The following is a 21,050-nucleotide window of genomic DNA, read 5'->3' on the forward strand; positions in this document are numbered from 1 at the left end:
CATGCTCACTGTTAGCACTGCAGTTGGGCTTCGGCTCTTCAGCATTCAAACACAATTTCTACCAAAATTGCATTCGAAAAGAAACATCTCTGTATCGCACTCGTCTTGTAAGGGAAAACTGTCAACACCGTCGCCGCCCACTTGGTTCCACGCACGCTATTGTTCTTCTTTGGCTCCGGCCCGCTTCCCTCATGTGTTCGCCCATCTGCTCTTGTGATCACGGCCGCCGGGTCTTCATCTCACGTCGCCTCCGCCGCATGACTCACACGTTGCCCGTCCCCATGAGTCGTCCCGTCCAGCCTGCGAAAACAAAAACGTGGAACAATAATGTTCCACACGTCGCCCGGTGAGGAACAGGCTCCAAAGTGCTGAGTGTGTTCTTGACAAACGTGCGCTAGGAAACACCTGGAGCCTGCAGAGACAACACCCGTAAAAAAAAGCCAACAGGGAACAGTTTCCTGTTGTCCCCTGTCAGTCCCGCGTCTGGCAAGAACGCTATATCTTTTACAACTCCCAAAACTACACTACAACTTTCACTCTTTGCTTGATTAATCTTTGACAAACAACCTACTTTGCTTCCACGGGGGAGAAAAAAAACAAACATAAAAGCCGCGGTTAACTGGGTGTTCCATGAGGTCGCCCACAATAAATCACTGGTGGGGGAGATAAGGCGCTGTTTGCCAGGTCCAAGTCCAAGTCTCAGTTCCGTCAGTCGAGTGCAGAACCGCCCGGGTCTACTCGCCATGGCAGGTATGTTCTTTTCCCTTCATACCGGCGGTAAAAATGTGGTGATATCATGTCCGATACAAGCAGTGGTGCAGGCACAAGACGTTGAAACAACGTTGAGAACTCGTTGGATTGAGTCCTGGGGTTGAACAGTTCAAATACAACGTTGAAACAACGACGTTCTACATGGTTTTAATGTAAAAAAAAAAAAAGAGAAAGAAAACACAAACCAGAAACCAGGAATCAGGATCCAGGGAACAGCTCTCAGCTTCCCAAAAAAAAAAAAAGGCAGCATAGAGCAAACAATACTCCAGTACCTACTGCAGGGCAAGGCAGGTTTAAATAATGCCTCTGATTAGTGGTCAGGCAGCAGGTGAGCACTAATCAGAAGCAGGTGGAAATAATAAGTAACCATGGTAACTAAAACAAACAAGGGTGCACAAAAAAACAGGAACCGAAGGAGACTTAGATTGAAAATAAAAAACATCATCCAGACCACAAATCATGACAGCTTTTTGACATAATTCAATGTCAGGTTGTGACATTGATTTCACATTGAATTTATGTCATTTCCCAACCAATATTCTACAACGTTGAAACAACATGCTTTTTGACAACGTTTAATCAATGTTGGGTTCTGACGTTGATTTGACCGTTGAAATTAGGTCATTTATCAACCAACATTCTACAACACAAATACAACGTTAAAACAACATACCTTTTGACGACGCTTAATCAACGTTGGATTCTGACGTTAATTTACCGTTGAATTTCAGGTTCTGACGTTGATTTGACATTGAAATTATATCATTTCCCAACCAATATTATGCAACGTTGAAACAACATGCTTTTTGAGGACGTTTAATTAATGTTGGGTTCTGACGTTAATTTGACCGTTAAATTTTGGTCATTTCCTAACCAATATTCTACAACACAAATACAACATTGAAACAACATGCTTTTTGATGACATTTAATCAATGTTGGGTTCTGACGTTGATTTGACATTGAATTTTGGTCATTTCCCAACTAATATTATGCAACGTTGAAACAACATGCTTTTTGACGACGTTTAATCAATATTGGCTTCTGATGTTAATTTTACAGTTGAATTTTTGGTTACTTCTTAACCAATATTCTACAACGTTGAAACAACATGCTTTTTGACAACGTTTAATCAAGGTTGGGTCGTGACGCAGATTTGACCGTTGAATCTTGGTCATTTCCCAACTAATATTCTGCAACGTTGAAACAACATGTTTTTTGACGACGTTTAATCAATGTTGGGTTCTGACGTTGATTCGACCGTTAAATTTTAGTCATTTCCCAACCAAAATTCTACAATGTTGAAACAACATGCTTTTTGAAGACGTTTAATCAATGTTGGGTTCTGACGACAATTTGACCATTGAATTTTGGTCATTTACCAACCAAAATTCTACAAGGTTGAAACAACATGCTTTTTGACGACGTTTACACAATGTTGGGTTCTGACGTTAATTTACCGTTGAATTTTGGTCATTTCCTAACCAATATTCTACAACACAAATACAACATTGAAACAACATGCTTTTTGATGACATTTAATCAATGTTGGGTTCTGACGTTGATTTGACATTGAATTTTGGTCATTTCCCAACTAATATTATGCAACGTTGAAACAACATGCTTTTTGACGACGTTTAATCAATGTTGGGTTCTGACGTTAATTTGACCGTTGAATTTTTGGTCACTTCTTAACCAATATTTTACAACACAAATACAACATAGAAACAACATGCTTTTTGATGACATGTAATCAATTTTGGGTCGTGACGTAGATTTGACCGTTGAATCTTGGAATTTCCCAACTAAATATTCTGCAACGTTGAAACATGTTTTTTGACAACGTTTAATCAATGTTGGGTTCTGACGTTGATTTGACCGTTAAATTTTGGTCATTTATCAACCAATATTCTACAACACAAAAACAATGTAGAAACAACATACCTTTTGATGACGCTTAATCAATATTGGGTTCTGACGTTAATTTACCGTTGAATTTTGGTCCTTTCCCAACCAATGTTCTACAATGTTGAAAAAACATGCGTTTTGACGCCGTTTAATCAATGTTGGGTTCTGACGCTAATTTACCGTTGAATTTTGGTCATTTCCCAACCAATATTCTACAACGTTGAAACAACATGCTTTTTGACAACGTTTAATCAATGTCTGGTTCTGACATTAAGTTGACCGTTGAATTTTGGTCATTTCCTAACCAATATTCTACAACGTTGAAACAACATGCTTTTTGATGACGTTTAATCAATATTGGCTTCTGATGTTAATTTGACCGTTGAATTTTTGGTCACTTCCTAACCAATATTCTACAACAAAAATACAACGTTGAAACAACATGCTTTTTGACGACGTTTAATCAATGTTGGTTTCTGACGTTGATTTGACATTGAATTTTGGTCATTTCCCAACCAAAATTCTACAACGTTGAAACAACATGCTTTTTGACAACGTTTAATCAATGTCTGGTTCTGACGTTAATTTGACCGTTGAATTTTGGTCATTTCCCAACAAAATTCTACAATGTTGAAACAACATGCCTTTTCACAATGTTTAGCCAATGTCAGGTTGTGACGTTGATTTGACATTGAAATTATGTCATTTCCCAACCAAAATTCTACAATATTGGAAAAACATGCTTTTTGACGACGTTTAATCAATGTTGGGTTCTGACGTTGATTTGACATTGAATTTTGGTCATTTTCCAACCAATATTCTACAACACAAATACAACGTTGTAACAACATGCTTTTTGACGACGTTCAATCAATGTTGGGTTCTGACGTTAATTTGACCGTTGAATTTTGGTCATTTCCCAACCAATATTCTACAATGTTGAAACAACATGCTTTTTGACGACATTCAATCAATGTTGGGTTCTGACATTATTCAATCATGGCACCCACCTGATCCCAATCAGGTGGGTTGATGAACCTTCCTCAAATGTCTTTTTTGCCACATGTGCCAGCTTTTTTGAAACATGTTGCAGGCATCCAATTCCAAATGAGCCAATATTAGCAAAAAATAACGTTTTTCCAATTCGAACGTTAAATATCTTGTCTTTGCAGATTTACAAACCAAGCCAACTTCACTGGTTTTGGACTTTAGAGTAGTCAGTGTACAGCCACATAGATTGAATACCGACAAAGGGAAGTTGCGGCTCCTTGACAATCTGTTATTACTTTGAAGGACTTTTTGAGGTTTTCCGCCTCTTCCCAGGCTTCCCCCGTGTCTGTGGAGCCTTTGTGCTACTGTGCCTGCTGCCCTGCTGCCAGGGGGGCAACATCCTGGTGTTCCCCGTGGACGGCAGCCACTGGGTCAACATGAAGGTCCTGCTGGAGGAGCTGCACCAGCGGGGTCACAGCCTGACCGTGATCCGAGAAGCCAACAGCATGTACATCGCAGAGACCTCGCCCCTCTACACCGTCATCAACATCAAAGTGCAGGGCTACTGGGGCGACTTCTCCGACTTCCTGCAGGACGTCATTCGGGTAGGAAGTGCTATTTTTTTTGGAGTTCCCTTTTATCCATGCTCTTTTTTTCATTTCTCCTTTGAATGACCTGCTTATCCTATGAGAGTCGGAATGGAACTGTCAGGGTTATGTGTCGTTGTCGAACCCCTTTAGCATAGAAGCTAACAAGAAACAAAAATGAACTTTAGCACAGAAGCTAGAGGATCACAAACTGAAAAACTGGAAATCGCTATGGCTAACAAAACGACCAGGACAAGATGTAGCACGGCAGGTGATAGCTGTAACAAAACGACAGGTAGCACGACAAGAGTGACGTGAGGCAACGACGATACAAACGACAACACAATGATCCAGCAACTGACACAAGATAAAGGAGGTACAAATAAGGAGCGGGCTGATTGGCAACAGGTGTGGCCAGATGCCAATCAGCCGCAGCTGAAGGGGAACACAGCACTCTAATACAAAGTAGCGTATAGTTCTAACTTATATAGGACAGAGCCTCCTCTGTTGTGGATCCCAAACTCTCCATGTGAACCAGGCCCCTTTGGCTACTTTTGAGACCCCTTCTTAAAACCCATTTTTATTCACTGGCTTTTAACCCAAAATGAGACTTTAAACTGTTTTTAACTTTTTTTTTTAACTGTTTTTGACTTTTTAACTGCTCTTTATCTAACAAATTGTTCTTAAGGTAAAGTGGGGCGGCATAGCTCGGTTGGTAGAGTGGCCGTGCCAGCAACTTGAGGGTTGCCGGTTCGATTCCCGCTTCCGCCATCCTAGTCACTGCCGTTGTGTCCTTGGGCAAGACACTTCACCCACCTGCTCCCAGTGCCACCCACATTGGTTTAAATGCAACTCAGATATTGGGTTTCACTATGTAAAGCGCTTTGAGTCACTAGAGAAAAAGCGCTATATAAATATGATTCACTTCACTTCACTTCACTCAGGGAACAAGACAGGAAGCTGAGAAAATAAGAGCACTAGACAGGAACTAAGGACGGGAAATACTAAACACACTGAGGAGGAACACAGCACTCAGGGAACAAGACAGGAAGCTGACAAAATAAGAGCACCAGACAGGAACTAAGGAGAGGAAATACTAAAGACACTGAGGAGGAACACAGCACTCAGGGAACAAGACAGGAAGCTGACAAATTAAGAGCACTTGACGGGAACTAAGGACAGGAAATACTAAACACACTGAGGAGGAACACAGCACTCAAGGAACAAGACAGGAAGCTGAGAAAATAAGAGCACTAGACAGGAACTAAGGACAGGAAATACTAAACACACTGAGGAGGAACACAGCACTCAGGGAACACGACAGGAAGCTGACAAAATAAGAGCACCAGACAGGAACTAAGGAGAGGAAATACTAAAGACACTGAGGAGGAACACAGCACTCAGGGAACAAGACAGGAAGCTGACAAAATAAGAGCACCAGACAGGAACTAAGGAGAGGAAATACTAAAGACACTGAGGAGGAACACAGCACTCAGGGAACAAGACAGGAAGCTGAGAAAATAAGAGCACTAGACAGGAACTAAGGACAGGAAATACTAAACACACTGAGGAGGAACACAGCACTCAGGGAACAAGACAGGAAGCTGACAAAATAAGAGCACCAGACAGGAACTAAGGACAGGAAATACTAAACACACTGAGGAGGAACACAGCACCCAGGGAACAAGACAGGAAGCTGAGAAAATAAGAGCACTAGACAGGAACTAAGGACAGGAAATACTAAACACACTGAGGAGGAACACAGCACCCAGGGAACAAGACAGGAAGCTGAGAAAATAAGAGCACTAGACAGGAACTAAGGACAGGAAATACTAGACACACCGAGGAGGAACACAGCACTCAGGGAACACGACAGGAAGCTGACAAAATAAGAGCACCAGACAGGAACTAAGGAGAGGAAATACTAAACACACTGAGGAGGAACACAGCACTCAAGGAACAAGACAGGAAGCTGAGAAAATAAGAGCACTAGACAGGAACTAAGGACAGGAAATACTAAACACACTGAGGAGGAACACAGCACTCAGGGAACACGACAGGAAGCTGACAAAATAAGAGCACCAGACAGGAACTAAGGAGAGGAAATACTAAAGACACTGAGGAGGAACACAGCACTCAGGGAACAAGACAGGAAGCTGACAAAATAAGAGCACCAGACAGGAACTAAGGACAGGAAATACTAAAGACACTGAGGAGGAACACAGCACTCAGGGAACAAGACAGGAAGCTGAGAAAATAAGAGCACTAGACAGGAACTAAGGACAGGAAATACTAAACACACTGAGGAGGAACACAGCACTCAGGGAACAAGACAGGAAGCTGACAAAATAAGAGCACCAGACAGGAACTAAGGACAGGAAATACTAAACACACTGAGGAGGAACACAGCACCCAGGGAACAAGACAGGAAGCTGAGAAAATAAGAGCACTACACAGGAACTAAGGACAGGAAATACTAAACACACTGAGGAGGAACACAGCACCCAGGGAACAAGACAGGAAGCTGAGAAAATAAGAGCACTAGACAGGAACTAAGGACAGGAAATACTAGACACACCGAGGAGGAACACAGCACTCAGGGAACACGACAGGAAGCTGACAAAATAAGAGCACCAGACAGGAACTAAGGAGAGGAAATACTAAACACACTGAGGAGGAACACAGCACTCAAGGAACAAGACAGGAAGCTGAGAAAATAAGAGCACTAGACAGGAACTAAGGACAGGAAATACTAAACACACTGAGGAGGAACACAGCACTCAGGGAACACGACAGGAAGCTGACAAAATAAGAGCACCAGACAGGAACTAAGGAGAGGAAATACTAAAGACACTGAGGAGGAACACAGCACTCAGGGAACAAGACAGGAAGCTGACAAAATAAGAGCACCAGACAGGAACTAAGGACAGGAAATACTAAAGACACTGAGGAGGAACACAGCACTCAGGGAACAAGACAGGAAGCTGAGAAAATAAGAGCACTAGACAGGAACTAAGGACAGGAAATACTAAACACACTGAGGAGGAACACAGCACTCAGGGAACAAGACAGGAAGCTGACAAAATAAGAGCACCAGACAGGAACTAAGGACAGGAAATACTAAACACACTGAGGAGGAACACAGCACCCAGGGAACAAGACAGGAAGCTGAGAAAATAAGAGCACTAGACAGGAACTAAGGACAGGAAATACTAAACACACTGAGGAGGAACACAGCACCCAGGGAACAAGACAGGAAGCTGAGAAAATAAGAGCACTAGACAGGAACTAAGGACAGGAAATACTAGACACACCGAGGAGGAACACAGCACTCAGGGAACACGACAGGAAGCTGACAAAATAAGAGCACCAGACAGGAACTAAGGAGAGGAAATACTAAAGACACTGAGGAGGAACACAGCACTCAGGGAACAAGACAGGAAGCTGACAAATTAAGAGCACTTGACGGGAACTAAGGACAGGAAATACTAAACACACTGAGGAGGAACACAGCACTCAAGGAACAAGACAGGAAGCTGAGAAAATAAGAGCACTAGACAGGAACTAAGGACAGGAAATACTAAACACACTGAGGAGGAACACAGCACCCAGGGAACAAGACAGGAAGCTGAGAAAATAAGAGCACTAGACAGGAACTAAGGACAGGAAATACTAGACACACCGAGGAGGAACACAGCACTCAGGGAACACGACAGGAAGCTGACAAAATAAGAGCACCAGACAGGAACTAAGGAGAGGAAATACTAAAGACACTGAGGAGGAACACAGCACTCAGGGAACAAGACAGGAAGCTGACAAATTAAGAGCACTTGACGGGAACTAAGGACAGGAAATACTAAACACACTGAGGAGGAACACAGCACTCAAGGAACAAGACAGGAAGCTGAGAAAATAAGAGCACTAGACAGGAACTAAGGACAGGAAATACTAAACACACTGAGGAGGAACACAGCACTCAGGGAACACGACAGGAAGCTGACAAAATAAGAGCACCAGACAGGAACTAAGGAGAGGAAATACTAAAGACACTGAGGAGGAACACAGCACTCAGGGAACAAGACAGGAAGCTGACAAAATAAGAGCACCAGACAGGAACTAAGGACAGGAAATACTAAAGACACTGAGGAGGAACACAGCACTCAGGGAACACGACAGGAAGCTGACAAAATAAGAGCACCAGACAGGAACTAAGGAGAGGAAATACTAAAGACACTGAGGAGGAACACAGCACTCAGGGAACAAGACAGGAAGCTGAGAAAATAAGAGCACTAGACAGGAACTAAGAACAGGAAATACTAAACACACTGAGGAGGAACACAGCACTCAGGGAACACGACAGGAAGCTGAGAAAATAAGAGCACTAGACAGGAACTAAGGACAGGAAATACTAAACACACTGAGGAGGAACACAGCACTCAGGGAACAAGACAGGAAGCTGACAAAATAAGAGCACTAGACAGGAACTAAGGACAGGAAATACTAAACACACTGAGGAGGAACACAGCACTCAGGGAACAAGACAGGAAGCTGAGAAAATAAGAGCACCAGACAGGAACTAAGGAGAGGAAATACTAAAGACACTGAGGAGGAACACAGCACTCAGGGAACAAGACAGGAAGCTGAGAAAATAAGAGCACTAGACAGGAACTAAGGACAGGAAATACTAAACACACTGAGGAGGAACACAGCACTCAGGGAACAAGACAGGAAGCTGAGAAAATAAGAGCACCAGACAGGAACTAAGGAGAGGAAATACTAAAGACACTGAGGAGGAACACAGCACTCAGGGAACAAGACAGGAAGCTGAGAAAATAAGAGCACTAGACAGGAACTAAGGACAGGAAATACTAAACACACTGAGGAGGAACACAGCACTCAGGGAACAAGACAGGAAGCTGAGAAAATAAGAGCACTAGACAGGAACTAAGGACAGGAAATACTAAACACACTGAGGAGGAACACAGCACTCAGGGAACAAGACAGGAAGCTGAGAAAATAAGAGCACTAGACAGGAACTAAAAGACAGGAAATACTAAACACAGGAAACAGACAAATGCAGAAGAGAAAACTAAAACATAGACAAACTGCAGGAACTTCCTCAACCACCAGAGTACCTTGGAACAACTTGGGGGTGGGTGTATATACATATATATATATATATATATATATGGTTTATATCGTAGTGGTTTGTACAGCCCTTTGAGACAGTGATTTAGGGCCATATAAGTAAACATTGTTGCTAGCGTGTGTATAATATAGCCAAGAGTCATGGATGCATTGGAACTCTGGGTAATTCTTATGTTGCGTTTTCAATGTGTTACAGAGCCAATGTTCTCCAGAAATGTGTTTGTTACTCTTGTTTGGTGTGGGTTCACAGAGTGTGGCGCATATTAGTAAGAGTGGGACCGTTAGTGTTATCTGTATGGCGGTGGAACAAGACCCCTGGTTTACACACGGTGGGGGGCGGTTTAGCTCGGTTGGTAGAGTGGCCGTGCCAGCAACTTGAGGGTTGCAGGTTCAATTCCCACTTCTGCCAACCTGGTCACTGCCGTTGTGTCCTTGGGCAAGACACTTGACCCACCTGCTCCCAGTGCCACCCACACTGGTTTGAATGTAACTTAGATATTGGGTTTCACTATGTAAAGTGCTTTGAGTCACTAGAGAAAAAGCGCTATATAAATATAATTCACTTCACTTCACTTCACAGTTGTATTTTTTCCTACGCCATGACTAGGGAAGGTTGTTTGGATTGAGTCCTGCTTTTTTTTTTTATGTTTTATGCCCTTTTTGTTCAAGAAAACCCTTTTTTTTTTTATGGCGAAAACACAAACTATTAGGAGTGTGAATCTTAGGGCATCTCACATTTCGATCCGATTCCGATTCTTGGGGTGACGATTCGATCGTCGGTTCAACGCAATTCTGGATTGTTTTGATTAGGGCGAGCAAAAACAGTCCAAAAAGGTTTGTCTGCTCTAATTGTCTGTTATGGCTCTGGAATGGATCACAATTTTGCCTTGCGGAGCAGAAAGCTTCTCCGAGATGTTATCCAATCTGCGATTCGATTCTGAAATTGCATTCTGGAGGGAGCTCCAATTAAAGCCGCTGCTCCTCCACATGGAGCCAGATTGTCAGGCTTGCCTCTGACAGTTTGACTATGTTTTAGTTTTTAGTGTTTCCTGCCAGCGCTCTTATTTTGTTGGTTTCCTGTCATTCTCTCTGAGTGCTGTGTTCCCTCTCTGCTCCGGCTCATTGGCACCTGGCCACACCTGGTGTCCATCAGCCCACTGTTATTTAGACCTGTCTTCCCATCCAGTCACTGCTGGATTATTGTATTGTCTTGTCGATGACTTCCGTATTGTTGCTCCTGTCGTGTCCTTTCATGTCGAGTCATCGCAGCGTAGCGGTGAGCTATCTTTCGGTATCTGTTTGTAGCTTACTGTTTTTTGTTCCCTGCTTCCGTTTTGTTTTCACTCTACAAGTAACGACTTCTGTTTTCCTGTTTGCTACCCGCCAGCTTACACGCTAGGCCCCGTTTTTGTTTCTTGCTAGCTTCCATGCTAAAGACACTTTTGTTTTCTAGCTCCCATGCTAGCTCCCTTAGTTTGTAATCCACCTCGTGCGTGCATTGTGTTTATACCTGGGGTTCGTCACCAACTAACTGACACAGATGAGGCGGTTCGGGCATCTGGTCAGGATGCCAAACCGAACGCCTCCCTAGGGAGGTGTTTAGGGCACGTCCGACCGGTAGGAGGCCACGGGGAAGACCCAGGACACGTTGGGAAGACTATGTCTCCCGGCTGGCCTGGGAACGCCTCGGGATCCCCCGGGTAGAGCTGGACGAAGTGGCCTCGGATTCCTCGAATTCCGAAATTGGATCAGCTCTGCCTAGCCCGTCCATCACGACTCTTTTGAAAGTGCATTAACTGAGGAAAAACTGAATTTCCTTTTCCTAGAATGGTGGCCGTTACAAAGACCCTAACCCTAGTTTTCTCCTCGAGGTCCAATCCAGGTTTTTTGTTGTTCTCCAGGGCCTCCGACAAGGACGTCAAATGCACAAAGAGTTCTTCAACAAGATCCTGGACTTCCATTCCTTCTGGGCTGAATCCCTCGACAACTTCCTGGACGACGAGGCCATGGTCCGAAGGTTAAAAGACTCCCACTTCGACCTGGTCATCACTGACCCGGCAGTCTTGGTCGGAGTGGTACTGGCCAAGTACCTGGATCTGCCGGTGGTCCTCAACGTGCGCTGGATCCCTGGCGACGAAGGTCACTTTGCCATCGCCCCCTCTCCTCTCTCCTACGTCCCAGTGCCGGGGTCCGGCTTGACGGACAAGATGGACTTCTTCCAGAGGGTGAAGAACGTGCTTTTGTACAGCTTCTCCACTTTCCAGCGCAAGTTCTTCTTGGATCCCGTGTTCAACGCCGTCTGTGAGAAACACTTAAAGGTCGGCTGTGACACCACCTCGCTGCTCCAGGGTGCCGACATTTGGCTCTTCCGCTCCGATTTCGTCTTTGACTTCCCGCGGCCCACCATGCCCAACGTGGTCTACATCGCGGGCTTCCAGTGCAAGCCGGCCCATCCACTGCCGGCGGACCTGGAGGACTTTGTTCAGAGTGCCGGAGAGGACGGCGTCGTGGTCATGAGCCTGGGGACCTTGGTGAACGCCATGCCTCCGGAGGACGCTGAAGAAGTGGCCGCAGTCTTTGCTAAGTTGCCCCAGAAGGTAACGAGTTTTTGGGTCTCTTCGGCGGAACTAGACGGTCCAGGACTCGTCCCTCATCCGAACAGACCTCATCAGATTAAATAAGACACCTCTAAGACTGCTTTTAGACTCGATAGGTCGGCTAGATAGGACAGCTCCTAGACTCAATAGGACAGCTTCGAGATGAGGTAGGAAAGTTCTTAGACCAGATAAGACAGCTCCTAGACTAGGTAAAACCAGCCCATAGACTAGATAGAACAGCTATTAGAAAAGAAAAACAACGATTTGGCTAGATGTGACAGCTGTTAGACTAGATAGGACTGCCCTTAGACTAGATAGGACAACTTCTAGACTAAATAAGACGGCTTCGAGACGAGGTAGGAAAGTTCTTAGACCAGATAAGACAGCTCTTAGACTGGATGAAACCAGCCCATAGACTAGATAGAACAGCTATTAGAAGAGACAAACAATGATTTAGCTAGATGTTACAACTGTTAGACTAGATAGGACTGCCCTTAGACTAGATAGGACAACTTCTAGACTAAATAAGACGGCTTCGAGACGAGGTAGGAAAGTTCTTAGACCAGATAAGACAGCTCTTAGACTGGATGAAACCAGCCCATAGACTAGATAGAACAGCTATTAGAAGAGAGAAACAACGATTTGGCTAGATGTTACAGCTGTTAGACTAGATAGGACTGCCCTTAGACTAGATCGGTCGGCTAGATAGGACAGCTTCGAGACCAGAAGGTGACAAGTTTTTGGGTCTCTTCGGCGGAACTGGACTGTCCAGGACTCGTCCCTCATCCGAACAGACCTCATCAGACTAAAAAAGACACCGCTAAGACTGCTTTTAGACTCGTTAGGTCGGCTAGAAAGGACAGCTCCTAGACTCAATAGGACAGCTTCGAGATGAGGTAGGAAAGTTCTTAGACCAGATAAGACAGCTCTTGGACTTGGTAAAACCAGCCCATAGTCTAGATAGAACAGCTATTAGAGTAGAAAAACAACGATTTGGCTAGATGTGACAGCTGTTAGACTAGATAGGACTGCCCTTGGACTAGATAGGTCGGCTAGATAGGACAGCTTCGAGACAACGCAGGAAAGCCTTAGACCAGATAAGACAGCTCTTAGAGTAGGTAAAACCAGCCCATAGACTAGATAGAACAGCAATTAAAGAGAAAAACAACGATTTAGCTAGATGTTACAACTGTTAGACTAGATAGGACTGCCCTTAGACTAGTTAGGTCGGCTAGATAGGACCGCTTCGATACAAGGTAGGAAAGTTCTTAGACCAGATAAGACAGCCCTTGGACTAGGTAAAACCAGCCCATCGACTAGATAGAACAGCTATTAGACTAGAAAAACAACGATTTAGCTAGATGTGAAAGCTGTTAGACTAGATAGGGCGGCCCTTAGACTAGATAGGTCGGCTGGACAGGACCGCTTCGATACAAGGTAGGAAAGTCCTTAGACCAGATAAAACAGCTCTTGGAGTAGGTAAAACCAGCCCATAGACTAGATAGAACAGCTATTAGAAGAGAAAAACAACGATTTGGCTAGATGTGACAGCTGTTAGACTAGATAGGACTGCCCTTAGACTAGATAGGTCGGCTAGATAGGACAGCTTCGATACAAGGTAGGAAAGCCTTAGACCAGATAAGACAGCCCTTAGACTAGGTAAAACCAGCCCATAGACTAGATAGAACAGCAATTAAAGAGACAAAGAATGATTTAGCTAGATGTTACAACTGTTAGACTAGATAGGACTGCCCTTAGACTAGATAGGACAGCTTCTAGACTAAATAGGACGGCTTCGAGACGAGGTAGGAAAGTTCTTAGACCAGATAAGACAGCTCTTAGACTGGATGAAACCAGCCCATAGTCTAGATAGAACAGCTATTAGAAGAGAGAAACAACGATTTGGCTAGATGTGACAGCTGTTAGACTAGATAGGACTGCCCTTAGACTAGATAGGTCGGCTAGATAGGACAGCTCCTAGACTCAATAGGACAGCTTCGAGACAAGGTAGGAAAGTTCTTAGACCAGATAAGACAGCTCTTACACTAGATAAAAACAGCCCATAGACTAGATAGAACAGCTATTAGACTAGAGAAACAACGATTTGGCTAGATGTGACAGCTGTTAGACTAGATAGGACTGCCCTTCGACTAGATAGGTCGGCTAGATAGGACAGTTTCGAGACAACGTAGGAAAGCCTTAGACCAGATAAGACAGCTCTTAGGCTAGGTAAAACCAGCCCATAGACTAGATAGAACAGCTATTAAAGAGACAAACAATGATTTAACTAGATGTTACAACTGTTAGACTAGATAGGACTGCCCTTAGACTAGATAGGTCGGCTAGAAAGGACCGCTTCGAGACAAGGTAGGAAAGTTCTTAGACCAGATAAGACAGCCCTTAGACTAGATAAAACCAGCCCATAGACTAGATAGAACAGCTATTAAAGAGAAAAACAACGATTTAGCTAGATGTGACAGCTGTTAGACTAGATAGGACTGCCCTTAGACTAGATAGGTCGGCTAGATAGGACAGCTTCTAGACTTAATAGGACAGCTTCGAGACAAGGTAGGAAAGTTCTTACACCAGATAAGATAGCTCTTAGACTGGATGAAACCAGCCCATGGACTAGATAGAACAGCTATTAGAAGAGAGAAACAACGATTTGGCTAGATGTGACAGCTGTTAGACTAGATAGGACTGCCCTTAGACTAGATCGGTCGGCTAGATAGGACAGCTTCGAGACAACGTAGGAAAGCCTTAGACCAGATAAGACAGCTCTTAGACTAGGTAAAACCAGCCCATAGACTAGATAGAACAGCTATTAAGAGAAAAACAATGATTTAGCTAGATGTGACAGCTGTTAGACTAGATAGGACTGCCCTTAGACTAGATAGGTCGGCTAGATAGGACCGCTTCGATACAAGGTAGGAAAGTTCTTAGACCAGATAAGACAGCACTTGGACTAGGTAAAACCAGCCCATAGACTAGATAGAACAGCTATTAGACTAGAAAAACAACGATTTAGCTAGATGTTACAACTGTTAGACTAGATAGGACTGCCCTTAGACTAGATAGGTCGGCTAGATAGGACAGCTTCGAGACGAGGTAGGAAAGTTCTTAGACCAGATAAGACAGCTCTTAGACTAGGTAAAACCAGCCCATAGACTAGATAGAACAACGATTTGGCTAGCTGTGACAGCTGTTAGACTAAATAGGACTGCCCTTAGACTAGATAGGTCGGCTAGATAGGACAGCTTCTAGACTTAATAGGACAGCTTCGAGACAAGGTAGGAAAGTTCTTACACCAGATAAGACAGCTCTTAGACTGGATGAAACCAGCCCATAGACTAGATAGAACAGCTATTAGAAGAGAGAAACAACGATTTGGCTAGATGTGACAGCTGTTAGACTAGATAGGATTGCCCTTAGACTAGATCGGTCGGCTAGATAGGACAGCTTCGAGACAACGTAGGAAAGCCTTAGACCAGATAAGACAGCTCTTAGACTAGGTAAAACCAGCCCATAGACTAGATAGAACAGCTATTAAGAGAAAAACAATGATTTAGCTAGATGTGACAGCTGTTAGACTAGATAGGACTGCCCTTAGACTAGATAGGTCGGCTAGATAGGACCGCTTCGATACAAGGTAGGAAAGTTCTTAGACCAGATAAGACAGCACTTGGACTAGGTAAAACCAGCCCATAGACTAGATAGAACAGCTATTAGACTAGAAAAACAACGATTTAGCTAGATGTTACAGCTGTTAGACTAGATAGGACTGCCCTTAGACTAGATAGGTCGGCTAGGTAGGACCGCTTCGATACAAGGTAGGAAAGTTCTTAGACCAGATAACACAGCTCTTAGACTAGGTAAAACCAGCCCATAGACTAGATAGAACAACGATTAGACTAGAAAAACAACGATTTAGCTAGATGTTACAGCTGTTAGACTAGATAGGACTGCCCTTAGACTAGATAGGTCGGCTAGGTAGGACCGCTTCGATACAAGGTAGGAAAGTTCTTAGACCAGATAAGACAGCTCTTAGACTAGATAAAACCAGCCCATAGACTAGATAGAACAGCTATTAAAGAGAAAAACAACGATTTAGCTAGATGTGACAGCTGTTAGACTAGATAGGACTGCCCTTAGACTAGATAGGTCGGCTAGGTAGGACCGCTTCGATACAAGGTAGGAAAGTTCTTAGACCAGATAAGACAGCTCTTAGACTAGATAAAACCAGCCCATAGACTAGATAGAACAGCTATTAAAGAGAAAAACAACGATTTAGCTAGATGTGACAGCTGTTAGACTAGATAGGACTGCCCTTAGACTAGATAGGTCGGCTAGGTAGGACCGCTTCGATACAAGGTAGGAAAGTTCTTAGACCAGATAACACAGCTCTTAGACTAGGTAAAACCAGCCCATAGACTAGATAGAACAACGATTTGGCTAGATGTGACAGCTGTTAGACTAAATAGGACTGCCCTTAGACTAGATAGGTCGGCTAGATAGGACAGCTTCTAGACTTAATAGGACAGCTTCGAGACAAGGTAGGAAAGTTCTTACACCAGATAAGACAGCTCTTAGACTGGATGAAACCAGCCCATAGACTAGATAGAACAGCTATTAGAAGAGAGAAACAACGATTTGGCTAGATGTGACAGCTGTTAGACTAGATAGGACTGCCCTTAGACTAGATAGGTCGGCTAGGTAGGACCGCTTCGATACAAGGTAGGAAAGTTCTTAGACCAGATAACACAGCTCTTAGACTAGGTAAAACCAGCCCATAGACTAGATAGAACAACGATTTGGCTAGATGTGACAGCTGTTAGACTAAATAGGACTGCCCTTAGACTAGATAGGTCGGCTAGATAGGACAGCTTCTAGACTTAATAGGACAGCTTCGAGACAAGGTAGGAAAGTTCTTACACCAGATAAGACAGCTCTTAGACTGGATGAAACCAGCCCATAGACTAGATAGAACAGCTATTAGAAGAGAGAAACAACGATTTGGCTAGATGTGACAGCTGTTAGACTAGATAGGACTGCCCTTAGACTAGATCGGTCGGCTAGATAGGACAGCTTCGAGACAACGTAGGAAAGCCTTAGACCAGATAAGACAGCTCTTAGACTAGGTAAAACCAGCCCATAGACTAGATAGAACAGCTATTAAGAGAAAAACAATGATTTAGCTAGATGTGACAGCTGTTAGACTAGATAGGACTGCCCTTAGACTAGATAGGTCGGCTAGATAGGACCGCTTCGATACAAGGTAGGAAAGTTCTTAGACCAGATAAGACAGCACTTGGACTAGGTAAAACCAGCCCATAGACTAGATAGAACAGCTATTAGACTAGAAAAACAACGATTTAGCTAGATGTTACAACTGTTAGACTAGATAGGACTGCCCTTAGACTAGATAGGTCGGCTAGATAGGACAGCTTCGAGACGAGGTAGGAAAGTTCTTAGACCAGATAAGACAGCTCTTACACTAGATAAAACCAGCCCATAGACTAGATAGAACAGCTATTAAAGAGAAAAACAACGATTTAGCTAGATGTGACAGCTGTTAGACTAGATAGGACTGCCCTTAGACTAGATAGGTTGGCTAGATAGGACCGCTTCGATACAAGGTAGGAAAGTTCTTAGACCAGATAAGACAGCTCTTAGACTAGGTAAAACCAGCCCATAGACTAGATAGAACAACGATTTGGCTAGATGTGACAGCTGTTAGACTAAATAGGACTGCCCTTAGACTAGATAGGTCGGCTAGATAGGACAGCTTCTAGACTTAATAGGACAGCTTCGAGACAAGGTAGGAAAGTTCTTACACCAGATAAGACAGCTCTTAGACTAGATAAAACCAGCACATACACTAGATAGGACAGCTATTAGACTGGAAAAACAACAATTTGGCAAGATGTGACAGCTGTTAGACTAGTTAGGACTGCTCTTAGACTAGAAAAGACAGCTTCTACCAGAGATAGGACAATACTTAGGATAAATAGAACAGCCCTTAGACCAGATAGAACAGCTCTTAGACGAGATAAAACCAGCCTGTTCACTAGATATGCCAGCTATTGGACTAGAAAAACGCTGTTAGACTAGTTATGACAGCTTTTAGACCAACTAGAACTGTTCTTAGACTAGATAGGCGAGCTCCTACCAAAGATAAGACAATTCTGTCTGATAAGCCTGACAGTTTCTAGACTGGATAGGACAGCTCCTATCTTGGAATGAATACTAAAGAGGACAAATTACTGGACTAAATAGGACAGATCCTAGGACGGATAGTAAAATTGGAATAAACAGGACTGTTTCTAGCCTTGATGGGACAATTCTCACAATAAATTGGACAGCCCTGAGACCAGATAGAACAGCTGCTAGCATAGTTAGGACAAATCTAACAATACATAGGACAGCTTTGAGACCAGATAGGGCAGCTGCTAGCATAGTTAGGACAAATCTAAAAAATACGTAGGACAGCTTTGAGACCAGATAGGGCAGCACCTAGTCTAGTTAGGACAATTCTCACAATAGATACGACAGCTCTGAGACCAGATAGGATAGCTGCTAGCATAGTTAGGACAATTTTTAACAATACATAGGACAGCTTTGAGACCAGATAGGGCAGCACCTAGCCTAGTTAGGACAATTCTCACAACAGATAGGAAAGCTTTGAGACCAGATAGGACAGCTGCTAGCATGGCTAGGACAATTCTAACAATACATAGGACAGCTTTGAGACCAGATAGGGCAGCACCTAGCCTAGTTAGGACAATTCTCACAATAGATAGGACAGTTCTGAGACCAGATAGGACAGCTACTAGCATAGTTAGGACAATTCTAACAATAGATAGGACAGCTTTGAGACCAGATAGGACAGCTGCTTGCCTAGTTGGGACAATTCTAACAATATATAGGACAGCTTTGAGACCAGATAGGGCAGCACCTAGACTACTTAGGACAATTCTCACAATAGATGGGACAGCGGTGAGACTGGATAGGATAGCTGCTAGCATAGTTAGGACAATTCCAACAATACAAAAGACTGCTTTGAGACCAGATAGGGCAGCACCTAGTCTAGTTAGGACAATTCTCACAATAGATACGACAGCTCTGAGACCAGATAGGACAGCTGCTAGCATAGTTAGGACAATTCTAACAATATATAGGACAGCTTTGAGACCAGAAGGGCAGCACCTAGACTACTTAGGACAATTCTCAGAATAGATAGGACAGCTCTCAGACCAGCTAGGACAGCTCCGCGCCATGGACTTAATGTTCTAGGAGTACAGTGACTGGGATGAATGAGACTATGAGTCTGTGATGTTTAGGTACTGACCCCCTGTGTGACTTCTAGGTCATTTGGCGGCACAAAGGACCTCGGCCTTCCACGGTGGGCAACAACACCCTGATTGTGGACTGGATGCCGCAGACGGACCTGCTGGGCCACCCTCAGGTGAAACTCTTCGTGGCCCACGGCGGGACCAACGGACTCCAGGAGGCCATCTACTACGGCGTCCCCGTCCTGGGCATCCCCTTGTTCTTCGACCAGCCCGACAATCTGCTCCGCCTTCAGGAACGGGGCGCCGCCAAGATCCTGGAGCTGGACCAGCTCACCCGGGGCTTCGAGGAGAGTCTGAAGGAGGTCCTCCACCAGGACGGCTACAGGCGGAACATGCAGAGGCTGTCGCGGCTGCACCGGGACCAGCCCACCGCGCCCATGGAGCGGGCCCTTTTCTGGGTGGAGTACGTGATGCGCCACAAGGGGGCGCCTCACCTGCGCACGCAGGCCTACGAGATGCCGTGGTACGCGTACTACGGCCTGGACCTGGTCCTGGCGCTGGCGACCACCGCGACGGTCCTGCTGCTGTCCGCCTCGGCTCTCTTCAGGTTCCTCTGCTGCAGGAAGAAGAGGAAAAACAAACAACAATAACTTTGCTCCAAACATGTGGCGGGTCAATCCAAATACTGTATTTGGATTGACTTGTAAGACCGAGTGAAAAAAAGATTTAAAAAATGCGAATGTTCAAACCAATTTTTGTTTAAGCTGATTGATTGAGACTTTTATTAGTAGATCGCACAGTACAGTGCTGTCGTGCGGGTTCCATGCACCACCGAGGAAGGACATTCTTCAAGCAGGTTTGACTCTTGTTTATTTCTTCAAATAAACCTTGGTGTAGGTGGGGTCGCTTTTCAGCTCCTTCCTTCTCCACTGCTCTTCAGTCGGCCGCGTCTTCTTATTCTCTCCTCCTTCTCCGATTTTTATACATTGAGAGGAGTTATGTTAATCGTGTCCAGTTGCGCGATCCACACACCTGATCTCGTTTGTGGCGTCGTCCCGCTTCGCTGTTCGCTGCCTGTCTGTCGGACCGTCGGCCCCGCCTCTCCACAAGTACGTATTCCGTACAATTGACCACTAAACTCGTTTAAGTCGGGGTCCACGTCAATCAATTCATGGGTCATGTGATCTGACATCAAAGGGAGGAAAATTCTGTGGTCAGATGGAACAAAAAGTGAGCTGTTTGGCCACAACACCCAGCAATGTGTTAGGAGGAGAAAAGGCGAGGCCTTCGATCCCAGGAACACTACACCTACCGTAAAGCATGGTGGTGGTGGTATTATGCTCTGGGCCTGTTTTGCGTGCTGCTTTACTGAGAGTAAATGGGACGATGGAAAAAGGAGGATTACCTCCAGATTCTTCAGGACAAGATAAATCCATCAGCCCGGAGGTTGGGTCTTGGGCGCAGTTGAATATTTCCATGAGCTAAAAGGTTCAAAAGGTCTAATTGGTCAGTTGATGCTTTCATCCTGACAACAGTCAGACCAGTCCAGGACATCTTTGTACACTGAACAGGTCTACCTCGGCCTCCCCGCCCTCGGCTATCAGCGGATTCTTCCTCCCCTCCGGGGGCTCCTGCTCCCCTCGCCTCCCTGATCCTCCTTCCAGTCTTCTTTGGAAGCCTGGCAAGGATCGATGATGATGTCACTCTTCTCTTCCAGGCTGGGATGTTCAACCCCCGCTTGTACAAACCCCGTTTCCA

The 21,050-nt window shown here is 44.5% G+C and overlaps 1 protein-coding gene across 2 annotated transcripts; it reads left to right on the forward strand.

Annotated features, from left to right (window-relative positions):
• Positions 1-418: 418 nt before the first annotated feature.
• On the forward strand, positions 419-20,231 carry ugt5d1 (UDP glucuronosyltransferase 5 family, polypeptide D1). Of its 2 annotated transcripts, none has more exons than XM_061896823.1 (4): positions 419-750; positions 3,972-4,273; positions 11,305-12,000; positions 19,367-20,231. In XM_061896823.1, the coding sequence occupies exons 1-4, from the start codon at positions 744-746 to the stop codon at positions 19,940-19,942; spliced, it is 1,581 nt and encodes a 526-aa protein (XP_061752807.1). In that variant the 5' UTR covers positions 419-743; the 3' UTR covers positions 19,943-20,231. The 2 variants fall into 2 exon arrangements, with proteins under 2 accessions (XP_061752807.1, XP_061752808.1); XM_061896824.1 differs by having other exon boundaries at positions 426-750; positions 4,002-4,273.
• Positions 20,232-21,050: the final 819 nt, after the last annotated feature.

The sequence above is a fragment of the Nerophis ophidion genome, linkage group LG04, assembly GCF_033978795.1.
Source record: "Nerophis ophidion isolate RoL-2023_Sa linkage group LG04, RoL_Noph_v1.0, whole genome shotgun sequence".
In the NCBI taxonomy this organism is placed as follows: Eukaryota; Metazoa; Chordata; class Actinopteri; order Syngnathiformes; family Syngnathidae; genus Nerophis; species Nerophis ophidion.

Bases quoted from the DNA above. Each gene is read 5' to 3' on its own strand.
- ugt5d1 (XM_061896823.1), top strand. The intron at 4,274-11,304 runs GTAGGAAGTGCT...GTTGTTCTCCAG, and splicing joins TCCTGCAGGACGTCATTCGG to GGCCTCCGACAAGGACGTCA. The intron at 12,001-19,366 runs GTAACGAGTTTT...TGTGACTTCTAG, and splicing joins TTGCTAAGTTGCCCCAGAAG to GTCATTTGGCGGCACAAAGG.